The sequence below is a fragment of the Heterocephalus glaber genome, unplaced genomic scaffold, assembly GCF_053883595.1.
Source record: "Heterocephalus glaber isolate CG9 unplaced genomic scaffold, H.glaber_assembly_v1.0 deba00001531, whole genome shotgun sequence".
NCBI classification, from domain to species: domain Eukaryota; kingdom Metazoa; phylum Chordata; class Mammalia; order Rodentia; family Bathyergidae; genus Heterocephalus; species Heterocephalus glaber.
In genome coordinates this window covers 20,432,468-20,450,328 of record NW_028258329.1, presented here as the reverse complement: position 1 = coordinate 20,450,328, position 17,861 = coordinate 20,432,468, and the positions used below count along the sequence as shown (strand labels likewise).

General features: G+C 41.3%; 1 protein-coding gene and 1 long non-coding RNA gene across 8 annotated transcripts in view; one reads left to right on the top strand and one right to left on the bottom strand.

Annotated features, from left to right (window-relative positions):
• Positions 1 to 17,861, top strand: part of Fsd2 (fibronectin type III and SPRY domain containing 2) — a 58,234-nt gene that overhangs the window by 10,229 nt on the left and 30,144 nt on the right. For 4 of the 5 annotated variants that reach the window (XM_013075102.3, XM_087188523.1, XM_087188522.1 and 1 more), the window contains exons 2-6: positions 3,533 to 4,238; positions 4,380 to 4,475; positions 8,473 to 8,703; positions 9,898 to 9,920; positions 10,870 to 10,991. In XM_013075102.3, coding sequence (XP_012930556.1) covers positions 3,612 to 4,238; positions 4,380 to 4,475; positions 8,473 to 8,703; positions 9,898 to 9,920; positions 10,870 to 10,991 — 1,099 coding nt within the window. In that variant the 5' untranslated portion in view covers positions 3,533 to 3,611. The remainder of the gene's footprint in view (positions 1 to 3,532; positions 4,239 to 4,379; positions 4,476 to 8,472; positions 8,704 to 9,897; positions 9,921 to 10,869; positions 10,992 to 17,861) is intronic. The other variant, XM_021264881.2, reaches the window with a different exon arrangement.
• The window catches only part of LOC101703149 (uncharacterized), a 37,185-nt gene continuing 34,824 nt past the window's right edge, over positions 15,501 to 17,861 (bottom strand). For all 3 annotated transcript variants that reach the window (XR_015441830.1, XR_015441831.1, XR_015441832.1), the window contains one exon: positions 15,501 to 16,158. This is a non-coding gene — a long non-coding RNA (uncharacterized LOC101703149). The remainder of the gene's footprint in view (positions 16,159 to 17,861) is intronic.

Here is a 17,861-nt window from a genome sequence, read left to right as displayed (position 1 = left end):
GAATATGATGCTGTATATCCATAAACATTTTCTAGCCCCAAAATGGAAGTATTAACATGCGCTAAATTCATGGGCCTTGAAAACATTATGCTAAATTAAAGATGCCGGTCACAAGAGACCCTATATTATGTGATCCCATTTATATGAAATACACAAACAAGAAAATAGATTATAGAAAGTAGATTCTTGGTTGCTTAGAGCTGGGGGAAAAGGGTAATGTGGGCAGTGATAGCTAAAGGGCTTCTTTTTGAGGTAATGAAAATGTTCTAAAATTGACTGTGATGATCACTGTACATATATGTGAATAGAATAAAAACCATTGAAGTATAGACTTTGTTGCTGGATGGCACATGTCAGTGGGAAATGTATCCTCATGCAATGTGGTAATAGAGTTTAGAAGGCACCTGATATATCCAGTCCATCATGTTCCTTGTAGTTGGATGCCATCAAGTCTCAATCAGTTGGCTGCCACATAGACTAAGGCTCAAATCCCAGTTCACCAACTTAACAACAGTGTGACCTTGGATGAGAAACTCGCTGTGAGCCACAGTTTGTTCACCTGCAAAAGGGATATAATGACAATATTTCCCATATAAGATGTATGTGAGGTTATTATATATTTGCATAGAAAGAGCATACAGTAAGCATTCAATTCATTATAGCTACTATGACTATCATTGTATTTACTACTACTACTGCTATTATTTCTTTTTAGATTTTACATAAAAATAGTGCACATCATATTTTACATAAGATAAAAATTCTATTTATCTTCAGAATCCTATATAGTCTTTTCTCAAATTCTCATATCTTCTCTATAGATACTTTAAAGGTTGTTTTATACTCTATACAATGTACTTATTCCAGTTGATTCAACTATTCTCCTAATCATTAAGCCTTTTGAAAAAAATCTTTTTGCTAATATAAGAAATGTTGCAGTGGAAACTTCATAGAGACATAATTTTTCCCTATATTTGGGATTTTCCTTCAAGGTTGCAAAAGATGATTACTGGGTTAAGGAATAGGAGTCTTTTTAAGGGTCCTAGTCAATGTTGCCAAATTTGCTTTCCAGAAGGGTGGAACTGGTTTACATCCCAACCAGCAGTGTATCAGAGTATCACATAACTGTGCCCTTGGCCAGCTTTGGGTGTCATTTTATTTTATTATTTTATAGTAACCCTCGAGTTACGACCAGCCTGACATATGAACAACTTGGGTCACGATTAGAATTTTAGTTTTCATTTATGAACAAAGTCTAGAGTTATAACCCGAATCCCAGCCACTTGTGCTTCCAGATGGTCTCAGATACAGGTTTTACCCTTAAAGAGTTCTGGAAGGAACATTACAGCATCCTTTCCTGTGTGGGGCTGAGAAATCCTGGGCTAGTGTCTCTCTAAGGCACTGAGATCTGCCTGTGTACAGGAGAGACTTTGAAGACTGTGTAGAGGAGCCTGAGCCTTCAGTTGACCAACGTAAGTTACAATCAGCCCTCAGGAATGAATTGAGTTCGTAAGTCAAGGGTCCACTGTACTTACTTTTTTGATGAACAGATGTCTTTGAACATGCTGAGCACACACTGTGTCACTGAGCTATACCTCCACCCTGGCTATCGTTTTTATTTTCTAAAATATTTCCGAACTGCAAAGGCAAAATGGTATCTCATTTATTTGTTCTTTTACTCATAAGTATGAATAGTTTTCCAAATACTTTCCACAACTAATATCATGAAAAAGTAATTGTCTTGTGAACTGTCCTTGTACATTCATCTTTTGAGATCATAACTTTTCAATGAATTCATACACTTTTTTTCTTAAATTCTTTTATTGGTACATTGTAGGTATATAACACAATTACATTTCTCATTGGGAATTGTACCTTTATATAATGCATCTTGGTTCTTATTTTTTCCCCATTCCTAGCCCTCCCTTCACCCCCTCCCCCTTTCCCTATTATAAAGACTTTATTTCCATTTTTTCCATTTCTCATCATTTTTCCTTTCCCTTCTTTCCTTTCCCCTGCCCCTCCCACTACCCCTACCCCTTTGGACCTTTTCTTCCTATTTTACATTATCGATTATTCATTCTAATCATTGGTACATTTTAGGTATACAATATAATGACATTCATCATTGGAAATTTGCACCTTTGCATAGTCTCTCTTGGTTCTTATTTTTCACCCTTGCCCAGCCCTCCCTTCAACCCCTCCATTCCTCCCTATTTGCAAACATTTTGTTCTTATTTTTCCATTTTCTCATATTAATTCTATTCCTTTCTTTCCTTTCCCCTAGCCCTCCCACTTCCTTCCCCTTTGCCCCTTTTCTTCCTATTTCACATTACCTATTATACCTTTTAGTCCTTATTTACACTTTCAGTTTCTCACACCAGAGAAACTGTTTGGTATTTATACATGTGTGTCCTATTTATTTCACTTAAGAGTATCACCTCAATGTGCATCCACTTAGCTATAAATGTCTCTAATTTCTCATTTTTTATGGCTGAGTAGTATTCCATTTTAGATTTTATGAACAAAACCTCAGTTGCCCATGAACTAGCACAAACAATCAACAAGTGGGATCTCTTCTTATTAAAAGGCTTCTGCACAGCAAGAGAAACCACCAGCAGTGTGAAGAGACAACCCACAATGTGGGAAAAAATCTTCACCTGCTCTTCCTCAGACAAAGGTCTACTATCAAATCTATAAAGAACTTAAAAAGATCAGACCTCCCAAATTTAAAGACCCAATCTGAAAATGGGCATCTGAAATGAACAGACATTTCTCAGACAAAGAAGTAGAAATAGCAAATAAATACATGAAAAAACGTTCAACATCACTGGTCATTCGAGAGATGCAAATGAAAACAACGCTGAGATTCCACTTCACTCCAGAAAGAATGGCTGCTATCATGAAATCAACCAATAACAAATGCTGGCGGGGCTGTGGGGAAAGAGGAACCCTGCTCCACTGCTGGTGGGAGTGTAGACTGGTGCAACCACTGTGGAAATCAGTATGGAGATACCTCAAAGAACTAGGACTGGAAGTCCCATTTGACCCTGCTATTCCACTGCTGGGTATCTTCCCCAAAGAATTAAAAGAATCATACCACAGTGATATATGTGCACCCATGTTCATAGCGGCACAGTTTGTGATAGCTAAAACTTGGAAACAGCCCAAATGCCCATCAACTGGAGACTGGATAAAGAAAATGTGTTTTTTTTAATAAAATGAATTCATACACTTTTTAAAAAGTAATTGCCTCTGACTCTTCCCATTATTTTGCCTTTTAAGTTTTGGGTTTGTCCTTATTGTTGTTGTTTTAATATATAGGAATGTTTTGTTAGTTAAATCCATTGACATTTTTCTCTTTAAGCTTAGAAAGCCCTGAGAAAACACCTTTCATTACAGGTGGTTCAGCATAAAACTGGAGTGCTCAGAGAAATTTTTTAAATTTATGAATGAGAAGAATCTGATCTCATGACTGTCTACTACAGTGACCTTCTCAGGAACTGATATTTTCCCTCTTTTTGCATTCTAGAACCCTGGATATTCACTATTAAGCATCCAGAAAGGGTCTTTCTTGTACACTGGTGCTTCCCAGGGCTCCCTGAATCACAATGGAGGAAGTAGTGGAGGAGGAGCCCAGGCTGGACAGGTCCCCAGCTCCTGAGGACTTTCACTTTTATCACATGGATCTGTATGACTGTGAAGACACACTCCAGAGCTTCCCAGAGGGAAACACTAGACTGAGGAGAGAAACAGTCCAAGCTGAGGGTGGGCCGGGGCAGGCAGGGGAAGGCCAAGCCCAAAGAGACCTCCAAGAAGTAAATGAATTCATCCATTTATATGGACTAGAGGATGACCATGAGTTAGGGGATGAGTTTCTTGATGAAGACAGGATGGGGAGGTCAGCATATCCTCCTTATGGACTGAAGAGGAGAGAGCCAGCCAGGGAGCAGCGAGACTGGAGACTTGGTGAAGAAGATGAGGCCGAGGACCAGGGCTATGCAGGGTGGGGCATGGCAGGCCAGAGCCAGGCCTTGCAGGAAGCGTACAGGTACACACACGGCCGCGCCAGTGAGGAGTATGAGTGCTACGTCATCCCAGAGGAGGAGGACGAGGAAGAAGCTGCTGATGTCTTCTGTGTCACTTGTAGAACCCCCATCAGAGGTGTTGAGAAGGATATTGATGAGCACAAGGAGCACGAAGTGACCCCACTCAATAAAGCCCTGGAGAGCGCCAAGGTAATAGGCTTGCTGGGGTCTTTGCCCGGGTGTCTCATTGTTGTTTCAAGGAGTTGGCAGGGAAATAATCTCAATGCCGTCTCCAGAGGAGACAGAGCAAAGGTGGCATTGACACTTTCTCTGTGATGCTCTATTGTACAGGATGAAATTCACAAAAACATGTACAAGTTGGAGCAGCAGATCATCGAGATGGAAAATTTTGCAAGTCACTTGGAGGAGGTTTTCATCACTGTGGAGGTAAGAGCGTGCTTGGCGACCTCCTCAGACACATATGGCTTCCCTTAGCAGCCAGTGCGAGCAGCCAGCCCTAGTGTGTATTAGAGAACCCATTTCCTTCTCACGTGAGCTGTCACCACTGCTCTGTCCCTCACCCTTTCTCCGACCCCCACAGCGGCTGGGCACATACCTGTGGCACACCCTGTGTTCTGTGTGCTATGGGTAAGGAGGCTGTGTCTTCTGCTCGCACACTCCAGCCCTATGCCAAGGGATGTGTTGGAACAGGCATTTATACATGTTTGTTGCATGAATAAATGAGGCAGAAACTTTGCAAGCAGAGTCTTGTCCTTCTCTTTCTTGGGCTCCTTTTCCTCCTCATGTCCCTGTACCCAAATTGCCACTTGTTTGTGGCTTAAACCTCCTTTATTCTAACAGGGATTGCTTCATAGTGGTATCACCCAGCTGGAGAAGAATGAACATTTGAGCTCAACTGTTAAAAAAAAAAAATAACAGCCTGCCCCTTGGATTTTGGTTTATGTATTTTGGTCCATTTTTTGTTGCACACACTGAGACTCCCTTGGGTGCTACCTGATGCACCAGCGAGGTAGCCAGACACAATGGGTTCCGTGTTGTTTCCTTATTCTTTGGCGCTAATTGAGGGCCTTTGGAGTATGTATCATGTTAAAGACAAAGTCAGATGTGGGGTGTTATATTAGTCACTCTCTGGTCACTGGGACAAAGTACCTAGCACCCACAGTGAAGTAATAAGGAGTTTATTTTTAGCTCATGATTTTTAAAGGATTCAATCCACAGTAGGCTGGCTCCAACGCGGAAGCAGCATGGTGGAAGGGCCTGGAGGAGGAAAGGTGCTCACCTTGTGGCAGCCAGGAAGCAGAGAAGAGGAGCCAGGGACAAGAAGACCCCCTTCTGGGTCATGTCCCCAGTGACTGCCTCCAGCCAGGCCTCACCTCCTAATAGCACATTCAGCTACTGAACTAATCCATGGGTGAATCCATTGATGAGTATAGTGCCAATGATCCAATCACCTTCCACACACATCAGACTCTAGGGGGGACATTTTAGATCTAAACCATAACAAATATCAGTTTTCAGTTGTTTTCTGCAACAACATGCTCATTCTGCCCCTTATTGCTACTCAAACACAGACATCATAAGCTGGGCATGGGCCACAAAAATCAGTGTCATTGTCTTCATCTAGTTAGCCACTTTATAGACTTGCTGAGAGATCAGTAAGACTTTAGAATTCCAAGGTTGGAAGAGGCCTCCTCTCACTGAAGGCCATTCACCCTCCTCATCCCACCCTGGGGATGAGTGTGGACCAAGACTTTTGAGCTAAAACCCCCTGCTCTGTCACTCTGCCTACTGGTGGCTGCACAAAGCCAGGCCAGTCGTCTCTCTCAGGCCAGCCTCCACGAAGCTCTGGAGATGCCAATCTTGGCTTTGCCAAGTGTTTTTTTACTCAGCTGTTACCTGTTCCTTATAAGAGGAAGCTTCCCCAGGCCAGGCTGTGGCCTGATAGATATATAGCATGTCACCATGAGCCTTCCAGATGAGGTAGATCAGGACTGAGGATCACAGGACTTCCCTCCTAATGTTCGTGTGCTCTGCTTCTGTTAATGCAGCCTCAGGAACACCTCCTATGAATTAACAAGGCCCTAGGCTCCTTTCCCTCAAAGCTAGAACTTTTTAATACTCAACCTTAAAGGGAAGAGTGCCATCACATTGGCCCCTGCAGAAGGCAGAGAAGGGGCAAAGACTCTCCTTCCAGGATGAGGTGGTAGTGGGAGGGTTAAGAGTACAACAGCCAGCACACAACTCCTCAAACTCTGTTCTGTTGGTGTTACAGTTTGGATTTTCTTTTTCCCTCCTGTGGTACTGAGGATGGAATCAGGTGCCTCGCACATTCTCTCAAGTGCTCTACTACTGAGCTACATCCCCAGCCCTTTTTATTTTATTTTGAGACAAGGTCTTCCTACATTGCCCAGGAAGGCCTTGAACTTGTGATCCTCCTGCCTCAGCCTCCTGAATGGCTAGGATTACAAGTGTGCAACACCATAACCAACTTAGTTTGGGTCTTAAATATACCCCCAAAGCACATGTGTGGAAGGCTTGGTCCCCTGATGGTGGCACTCTTGGGAGATGGTGGAAACTTGAGGTGGGGCCTCATGGTCTCAGCCCTTTCCCCTCTCTCCCTGTTTCCTGGCTGCCATAGGGTGAGCAATTTTCTCCACTGTCTGCTTCCACCATGATTTTCTGCCTCACCACAGAACCAAAAAGAGGCAGGCCAAGAGTCAAAGGATTTAAACCATGTTATGGCTTGTGTCAGATGCGCCCCCTACACACACACACCAAAGCCTCATGCAGTCATAGGTGGGGCTCTTGGAAGTGGCTGGATCTAGAGTGTGTGCTGCTGGGCTCAAGAATGTGATGTTGGGACTGATTCATGGTGCGATGCTAGGATTAAGACTGCCCCACTCCGGGTGTGAGTGCTACATGCCCTAAGGGTAGGTAGCCTGGATAAGATATAAGAGAAAGAAAGAGGGTCACTGTTTGTTGCTTGTCACTTGCTACTTGCTGCCTTCTGCCTGCCATGGACTGCTTTTCCTCTGCCATGCCTTTCTGTCATGCCACCCTGCCTTGGAGCCAGCAACTACAGACTGAATCCTTTACAAACTGTGACCCAAATAAAACTTTCCTCCTTTAACTTTGGGTGTCAGGTATTTTGTTTCAACAACAAGAAAAAGTAACTAAGATAAACCATGAGCTAAAATAAATCTTTTCTCAGGTTAAGTTGATACTTCTCAGGTATTTTGCCTCAGCAATGGAAAGCCAACACAGCCAGGTTACTTTTTCTTTTCTTTTCTCTTCTCTTTTCTTTTCCCTTCCCTTCCCTTCCCTCCCCTCCCCTCCCCTCCCCTCCCCTCCCCTTCCCTTCCCTTCCCTTTCTTGCACTGGGGATTGAACCCAAGGCCTTTGCACTAAGCTACACCCCCAGCTCTTTTTTATTTTGAGACAGGGTCTTGCTAAGTCACTAAGTTGCTCAGACTGTGCTCCAACCTGTGATCCTCCTGCGTCAGCCTCCCAAAGTACTGGGATTACAGGGGTGCGCCACTCTGCCTGGCCCAGCTTACTCTTAGATCAAAGTACCTTCATCCTCAGTAAAGACTGAGGCCAACATTTTATGCTGTGCACTGGAGAATCATCTATTGCTTTCCCTTCTTACCATTCTGAGTACTTCTTATGCATACACTAGGTGCTTAATTATGGCTCTGAACAATGGCTAAGAGCCTCTCCTTTGGAACTGTCCTTATCATCTGATGAAGATGACTCTGTCAAAACCTACAGAATTCCCCTGGGCTTCTAATATAAATAGTGAAGAGCAGGAATCACCATGCTCTACTTAATATTCCTCATGTCATTATCCTAGATTAAACACTAGTACCAAATGAAGCACCTACCTGCTTGCTCCTTGCATTTTCTCATTATTAGGCACTGCCACCTGGCTCCAACATGAATTGCCCTCATCTTCCCCTAGTTGGTATGACCCTAGTTGATGCAGTCTGGTTTTTCCATGATTCAGGTATCATAAGAGGAGCACTGTAAGAAGTTGTGAACTCAGAAGGGAATGATATGTGGGAACCTTTCCGGGCAAACATTTCCACCTTAAAATGGAAGGTTCCCATGACAGTCTGATTTATCATTGACGAGCTCCTTGACTGATTGTCATGGTGATGATGGGAGGTAGCTAAAACTGGGAGAGGCTTGCAAAATGCTGCTAGGAAATATAGCTGTGATTTTTGCTAAGATCATTTCTGAGGATCTGGGATGGAGACTCCTCTGTCCTGGCTCCCTCACCATTCATGCTGGCATCCTGGGAGAGAAAGGACAATGTGAAGGGGCTGAAACACCTCTGGGGAGATAATGTGTTCATGTCTCTAGTGATTCTAGTCCCACATCACATGCACTGAAATGATGACTGAGGTCAACTGTCTTGCAGGAGAATTTTGGAAGACAAGAACAAAACTTTGAGTCACATTACAATGAGATCTTGGAAACACTTGCCCAAAAGTATGAAGAAAAAATACAAGCTCTAGGAGAGAAAAAGAAAGAGAAGCTGGAGGCCCTGTATGGACAACTGGTCAGTTGTGGGGAAAACCTCAATACCTGCAAAGAACTGATGGAAACCATAGAGGAGATATGTCATGAGGAGAAGGTTGATTTCTTAAAGGTCAGTAATGAGACAAAATGAAACGTAAAGAACAAAAATGAAATCATGAACCAAAATAACAGTTATGGCTAGGGAAGGTCAGGTTGTCCTCTTTCCCCCTGGGGTGTTGGAATTGAGCTTTAGAGTGTTCGCTTGAGGCCTCCAAACATTCACAATAGGGAGGTCGTGGCCCCGTCATTCTACAGAGCTTTGTCATGAGTGGCCAGGCTCCTGCACCACTGACCCTTTCCTACCACCCCAACTGATGCAGCACCTCTTTCCTGGCGACTCAGAAATCTGTCACATTGTCTTGGAGCTGAGTACAGACAGTGCCCTGAGAGTTTTTTTGGCCACTCGGATAGCCTCTTATTGCTCTGAGGAGAAAGTTGTCCAAGCTAAAAAACAAACAAACAAAAAAACCCCACTAAACTAAAATTTCACAGTTACAGGGGCAGGAATTATAAATCTTACTGCATAAACTTAGACATGCACCCCAAAAAATTCATTTCTTAATTTCTTCAAGTCAAATCTGACCCAAGCCCCGTGTAACTGGGCTGTGAGAATTTCAATCTCAGTCAGAGCTGGAGACCCCTTCCTCCATAAGGACTATGGGGCAGGTGTGGTGTCCAGAACGTGGAGGAGGAGCTTCCAACTCCAGAAGCTTCCAGGCTGCCAAGTGTGCCCCTCAGATTGTCTGGGCCAACAGCGGCTCCTCAAAGCCCAACCGCATTGCCTTCCTCCCACACTTGGGGAAGAGATGGTGACTAAACCAGACAGCAATCTGCAGGCACCGTGAGAGACATCCACACTTAGGCCTCTTGCACCAGGGTTCCCACAATGCCACTGTGTCTTAGAGACACAATCCAGAATAGGAAGGGGGGTGACACTGTGAAGGTATTCTTCTCACCATTGTTTATGATGGCAAAAATTGGAAACAACCAAAATGCCCAACAGTAGAGGAACAGTGAAGTGAACAGTGGACTTTCCATTCAATGAACTGCTTGTAGTCTCTCAAATCAGGGGTCCACAGATGGTCTATGACATGGGAAATGCTCACTTCTGTAAATGGGAAAAGCCATAGTGTGAAAGGAATGCACAGACACATTTGAGGATGTGGATACAGCTGATTTTTTTCCTTTTCCTACTTTCCATTGTATGTTTACATACAAGATTTATTTCCAGAGTCAACAGTTTTCCTTTTCTCTTCCTTTGTAGGATGCAGTGGCCATGACTGACAGGTAAAGCTTCTACTCTGACATGTATTTCCTACTCTGTTCCTTCTACCTCTGGACTCAGTTGTGCTGGGGTCTATGCTTCTGGTTTCAGCTTCTGGGTCTCATCTTCTATGTAAAATAGCACTGGCTGCAGAATGGTGGTGTAGGGTCACAAGGAACCTCTAGAATTGAATCTCAGGAGTCTCAGGGCCAAAAGGGAACCCAGTCAGCAAACCTGTGGCCAGGTCTCCACAAGCCTTTCTTTTTACCAGGAGAAGCAGGGATCTAGAAAGCTCCCCAATACCCGCAGCTGTTCTAGGGCCATGGAGCTGGAGAAAGCATGCATAGTTTAGAGGCAGACAGATAGAAGTTCCTACCCTGCTACCCCTGTGCCCTGGGTGGATTCAACCTAAGGACCCACATTCCCTGTTTACACACAAGGTCAGTTTTGTGAGAAGCTAGTAAGACAATGTGTACAAAGCAACGTGAACGTTGAAACTTAGTGCTCCAGGGGTTAAACACATGGATTTTGGCAAAAGTCGACCTGGTTTCAGATCCTTGCTTTGTCACTTAGAAACCTTTCGATTGCCAGGAGAAGACTCGGAGCCCGGAGAGAAGCACCTTGAGGGCACTCCAGGACCCTGTCTGAGCCCTCTGTACATCTTAGGGCCTGGGGTGCTGTGGGTGAGAGAGTTTCCAGGTTAGCCACAGAGGAATCCTCCACAGGTGGGGAGTGGTCATCCTCCCAGCCACCCTCTGACACAACCTTTCCCTTTTTCCTCCCCTTTGAAGGCACAAACCAGTTCCACACACCCCCACTGGTGACCTCCTAGGTAGAAGACAGCCAGCAGCGTGTTAGGATGGAAAAGCTAAGCAAAGAGGGCTCTTCATTCGCTACCAGTGACACAGCACCCAGAGATACCCTAGGAAGCACACCCCATGTTCATGCCACTGTGTCTTTGTATACAAACAGGCTCGGAAAATTCCTGAAAACAAAAACAGATGTGGAAATCTCTGCACAGCCTCACTTTGAAGACCAGACCTTGGACTTCTCTGATGTGGAACAGCTGATGGGTTCCATGAACACCATTCCTGGTGCGTATCCCACCTATGGGCTACCTTCACAGCAAGCTCAGGTCTCCAGGAGCCTGTGTGTGTGTGTGTGTGTGTGTGTGTGTGTGTGTGTGTGTGTGTGTGTGTGTGTGTGTGTACACACTGAACACCAGATCTATCCGTCCTCATAACATATCTTACTGTGTGGTGCAGTACATCTCCAGAACTTACTCGTCTTGTAGAACTGAATCTTTATACTCACTGAGCAACAATTCCCTGTTGATTTCTCCCCAACCCCAGCCCCTTGACAGTTACCACTCTGTTCTCAGCTTCTGAGTTTGACTATTTGCGGTATCTCATACAGGTGGAATCATATAGTATTTGTCCTTTTGGACTGGCTCGTTTCACTTAGCATAATGTCCTCTAGATTTATCCCTGTTGTCACAAATTTGAGGACTTCTTTTTTTAAGACTGAGTAATATTATATGTACATTGTCTTCATCCATCTGTTCATAGATATTTAGGTTGTTTCTGTATCTTGGCTATTGTGAATAATTCTGCAGTGAACATGGAGTGCACGTATCTCTTCCAGATCCCAATTTCACATTCTTTGGGGTTTATACCTAGAATGGGACTACTGGAACATATGGTACTTCTACTTTTACTGTTTTACTTTTATTGTTTTCCATAGTGGCTACACTAATTTACATGCCCACTAGCAGTGTAGAAGGGCTCCAATTATCTACATCCTTGCCAACACTTACTATCTTTTGCTCCCCACCTACCCAGTATTGGGGATTGAACCCAGGGCCTTCACACTAAGCTACATCCCCAGGCCCCTTTTTATTTTGAGACAGGTTCTCATTAAGTTGCCAAAGTTGGACTGGAACTTGCAATCCTCCTGCCTCAGCCTCCCAGAGTGCTGAGATTACAGGCATGCACCACAATGCCCAACTATCTTTTGCTTTTTGATAATAGCCATTCTAGTAGGCATGAAATGATACCTCATTGTGGTTTTGATTTCCATTTCTCTGAAGATTAGTGATGTTGAGCACACACTCGTATATTTGGTGGCCATTTATTTGTGTGTCTTCTTTGGATAAAGATCTAATCAGGTTCTTTGCTCATTTTTTTTTTTTTTTTGGTACTGGGGATTGAACTCGGGTCCTTGTGCTTGCACAGCAGGCAGTGAAACCACTGAGCTAAATCCCCGGCCCCTTTGCTCATTTTTAATGGAGTTATTTGGATTTTGGGGTTTTATTGTTTACTGTTGAGTTATAGGAGATTCTTATATTGGATATTAGTCTCTTATATTGGGGGCAATGTTTTGTTTTGCTTTTTTGTTTTGTACTGGAGGTTCAGCTACATCCCAAAACTCCCCTTTTTCAATTTTATTTTGAGACAGGCTCTAGCTAAATTGCCCAGGCTGAGCCCAAATTTGGGATCTTCCTGCCTGAGCCTCCCAGAGTGCTGGGATTACAGGTGTGCACCACCATGTTTGGCTGGATATTAGTCTCTTAATCAATATAAGATGTGCAAATAGTTTTCCCCAACTTCAAAGGTTGTCTCTTAACTCTGTTGATTGCTTCTTTGTTGTGCAAAATCTTTTTAGTTTAGTGAAGTCTTGCTTATCTATATTTTTTGTTTTATTGTCTGTGTTTTCCATGTCAAATCCAAGAAATCATTTCAAAACCAATGCCAAGAATCTTTTCCCCAGTATTTTCCTCCAGGTTTTTACAATTTTAGGTCTTTTGTTCAAATATTTAGTCCATTTTGAGTTGATTTTTGTGAAAGGTGTAGGATCAGATTTCATTCTTTTGCATGCTTATCCAGTTTTCCCAACACCATTTTTTGAAGAGATTATTCTTTCTCCTTTGTGTGTTCTTGACAACTCTTTTAAAAAAGTCAAGTGACATATATATATGATTTTATTCTTGGCTCTGTAGTCTATTCTATTGAATAGAATATGTTTATGCCAGTACCATATGGTTTTAATGACTGTGCCTTTGTCATATATTTTAATGTCAGGAAGTGTGATACCTCTAACTTTATCTTTTTCAAGACTGCTTTGGCTATCTAGGGTCTTATGTGATTGTATATGAATTTTAGATTGTTTTTTCTATTTCTATAAAACATGCTATTGAATTTTGATAGGGATTGCATTGAATCTGTAGATTGTTTTGAGTAATATGGACATTTTAAGAATATTCTTCTAATATGTGAACATAGGATGTCTTTCCATTTATTTGAGTCTGTTTTAATTTCTGTCATGTGTGTTTTGTTTTCAGTGCAGTCTTTCACCTTCTTAATTAAGCTTATATCTATTTTATTACTTTTCTTTTTTTAGTACTGGGGATTGAACTTGGGACCTTGCTTTTGTGAGGTAGGCAGTGGAACCACAGAGCTAAATCCCTGGCCCCTCTATTTTATTCTTTTTGGTACTATTATAACACTATATCTTGAATGGGCCTAAGAGGCATGTACAGAACAGTCTATCCAACAACAGCACAATACATATTTTCTCAAGTATAAATGTCACATTACCAAAGGTAGATTATAAGTTAGCATAAAACAAGCATTAACAATTTAAAAAGACTGAAATCCTATAAAATGTCTTTTCTGATCACAGTGGTATGAAGCTAGAAATCAATAACAGGAAGAAAATTTGAAAATTCACAAATGTATAGGAATTAACACATACCTGAAAAACCAATGAGTCAAAGAAGAAATCAAAAGGGAAATAGGGGCTGAGTGTGTGGCTAAGTGGTACGCACTGTCTAGCAGCCATGAGACTCTCAGAACCAAAAAGAAAGAAAATTTATCTTAAGATAGATGAAGATTAAACGTACCATACCAAAACTTATGGGATGCAGTAAAAGCAACTCCACTTTGAATCACAAATCTTTTGGCTGACATGGAAGATTTCTATTGAATAGTTTGAATAAACTTGGTGGGGAGGGAAATAAAATTGCAGAGAACTGCAGAGCACTAAAACTTAAAAAAAACAAAAAAGCAGTTCCACCAGAGAAATTTATAGTGATTAATGCCTACATTGAGGAAGAAGGATCTCAAATTATCAACCTAACTTTAAACCTCAAAGAATTAAGAAAAGAAAAATCAGTTTAAGCCAAGTGTAGCAGGAATTAAGAAGTGCAGAAATAAATGAAATAGACTAGAAAAACAATAGGAAAATTAACAAAATAAAAGTTTGTTAAAAAATAAACAAAACTGACAAACTATCAGCCAAGCCAAGAAAAAAATAGAGGAAACAAAATTAGAAATAAAAGAGGAGGGCTGGGAATTTAGTTCAGTGGTACTGCGCCTGCCTCGCAAGTGCAAGGTCCTGAGTTTGATCCCTGTTACCACAAAAAAAGAAAGAAAGAACGAACGAAAGAAAGAAAGAAAGGAAGGAAGGAAGGAAGAAAGAGGAGACATTATGACTAATGGCACAGAAATACAAAGGATCATAAAAGAATATTATGAACATTTATACACCAGCAAGTTGGATAACCTAGAAGAAATGAATTAATTCTTAGAAACATATACTCTTCCAAGACTGAATCATGAAGAATAGAAAATCTGAACAAACCAATAACAAGTAAGGAGATTGGATCAGTAATCACAACCTCCCTGGGGGGGAAAAAAAAAGAGCCCAGGATCAGATGACTTGGAGAATTCTACTATATTTAAAGGAGAATTGAGCCAAGTGTGGTGGCACACACCTGTAATCCCAGCACACTGGGAGAGTGAGGTAAGAGGATAGCAAGTTCCAACCCAGCCTGGGCAATTTAGGAATTTAAGAAGACCCTGTATCAACATTAAAAACAAAAATTTTAAAGGTGCTAGCATGTAGCTCAGTTTATAGGCCCTGGGTTCAAATCCCAGTACGAAAGGAAGAAAAGAAAGAAAGAGAAAGAAAGAAAGAAAGAAAGAAAGAAGGGAAGGAAGGAAGGAAAAGAAAGTGAGAAGGGGGAGGGAGGGAGGGAGAAAGGAAGAGGAAGGAAGGAAGGAAGAAAGAATGAAAGAGAAAGAAAGAAAGGGAGAGAGAAAGAAAGAGAAAAGAAAAAAAGGAATTACCCTCTTACTGAAACAAAACAAAGACAAGGAAAGAAAACTACAGGGCAGTGTTGGTGATGAACATAAGTGCAAAAATTATCAACAAACTTGTAAGAAATTGAGTCATCCAGGGCCGGGGATTTAGCTCAGTGGTTTCGCCGCCTGCTGCACAAGTGCAAGGACCCAAGTTCGATCCCCCCCGGTACCAAAAAAAAAAAAAAAAAGAAATTGAATCATGCAGCACATTTAATATACCATGGATTGAGTGAGATTTATCTCTAAGATGCAAGGATAGTTCAGTGTATGCAAATCAATACATGTGATAGATCACATTAACAGAATGAAGTATAAAAATCATGTGATCATCTCAGTAGATGCAGAAAATGCTTTGATAAGATGTGATACCCAGGCCAGGGATTTAGCTCAGTGGCACCACACCTGCCTCACAAACACAAGGTCCTGAGTTCGATCCCTGGTACCAAAAAAACCCCCAAAATGTGATACCCTTTCATGATTAAAACAAACTCAACAAATTAGATAAAAAAGGAATGTACCTTAATATAATAAAAGTCATATATTACAAATCCACAGTTCACATTCAACAACGAAAACTAAAAGCTTTTCTTCTCTAATATGTAACAAACCAAGGATGTTCACTTTCAACACTTTTTCCTCATGTTTGTTTTATTTTTATTAGTACATTTTTGCAATACATAATAATTATATTCCTCCAAAGGAGTTGATAAATGTACATAACACATCTTAATTCTGTGTCCCCTTCCCTCCCGGCTGCATTTTCCCTGCTCTCCTTTCCTTTCCCTCCAACTCTTTTTTTCCCATTATCTACCTTTTATTTTGCTCTTTATTTATATTTTGGGTTTCTCATATAAGGAAAAACATGTGATATTTAAGCTTGTGGGTCCAATTCATTTCACTTACCATTACAACCTCAAGGTGCATCCATTTTCCTGCAAATGACTAAAGTTTATCCTTCTTTGTGGCAGAGTAGTACTTTCTGGGTATAAATACCACATTTTCTTTATCCATTCATCTGTTCATGGACATATAGGCTGTTTCCAAGATTTAGCTGTTATGAATTGTGCTGCTGTAAATGTGGATGTCCATGTTTCACTGTCATGTTATACCTTTAACTCTGTGGGGGAAGATAAACAGGAGGAGAATAGCTGGATCAAATGGAATTTCTTGTTTTAGTTTTTTGAGAAATCTCCACACCAATTTTTATAGTGGTTGTACTAGTTTACAGAAAAATAGTTGCTTTTCCCCCACGACCTCACCAGCATTTGTTATTTTTTGATGGTAGCCATTCATTCTGGGGTAAGAGGGAATCTCAATGTTGTTTTAATTTGTATTTCTCTAATGGCCAGAGATGTTGAGCATTGATTGATTGATTGATTGATTGTCCATTTCTATTTCTTCTTCTGAAACATGTGTGTTCATTTCAGACGGCCATTTTCTGGTTGGGTCTTTTGTGTTGGGGGATCTAAATATTTTTGGAGTTCTTTATATATCCTAGATATTATTCCTCTGCCCGAGGAATATCTGGCAAATTTTTATTCCATTCTATAAGTTATCTCTTCACTCTGTTGGTTGTTTCCTTCACTGTCCAGAGCTTTTTAATATGATATGATCCCATTTGTTGATTCTGTGTATTATTTCTTGTGCAATCAGGGTACTGTTCAGAAAGTCCTTGCCCATGCCTATGTCTTCAAGTGTTTTGCCTATTTAATCTTTCATAAGATTGTTTCTGTTTTAATGTATAGATTTTGGGGCCAGGGATATAGCTCAGCATTTCTGCCACCTGCCTTGCAAGCGCAGAACCTGAATTCGATCCCCAATACCTAATAATAATAATAATAATAATATTAAAGAATAATATACAGATTTTGATCCATTTTGATTTTAGTTTAGTCCAGAGATATGGGTCTAGATTCAATCTTTTGCATGTGGATAACCAGTTATCCCACCACCATTTGGTAAAGGGGCTGTCTTTCCTCCAGCATAAATTTTTGGCCCCTTTGTCAAAGATCAGGCAGCTGAATGTGCTTGGAGTTGTTTCTGTGTTCTCTATTCTGTTCCATTGATGCACATGTCTGCTTTTTGCCAATACCATGCTGTTTTTATCACTATAGCTTTGTAGCATAACCTGTAGTCTGGAATTCTGATTCTTCTTGCTTTGCTCATGTTGCCCAGCATTGCTTTTGCTATACTAGGTCTCTTCTGGTCCCATACGAATTTTAGGATTGTTTTCTGTACTTCTGTGAGGAATACTACTGATATTTTGATTGGGATTGCATTAAATCTGTTTATCGGTTTAGAAAATGTGGCCATTTGACTATATTGGTTCTGCCTATCTAGAAACGGGGGATGTATTTTTATTTTCTGATCTCTTTGATCTCCTTTTTCAGAGTACTGTAGTTTTTGCTTGTTTGTTTGTTTGTTTGTTTTTGGTACCGGGGATTGAACTCGGGTCCTTGTGCTTACGCAGCAGGTGGCAAAACCACTAAGCAGCAGGTAGCAAAACCACTGAGCTAAATCCCTGGCCCAAGAGTACTGTAGTTTTCATGTTAGTAGTCTTTCACTTACTTGGTTAGGTTAATTCCTAGGTATTTATTTTTTATACTATTGTGAAAGGCATTTTTCCCTAATTTCTTTCTCAGTGAATTTATTATTAGTGTACAGGAATGCTATTGATTTTTTGTGTGTTGACTTTGTATCCTGCTATGCTACTGAATTTGTTATTAATTCTAGGAGCCTTTTGGTAGAATTTTTGGATCTTCCATTTAGAAGATCATGTCACCTGCAAATAATGATATTGATATCTTCCTTTCCTATATA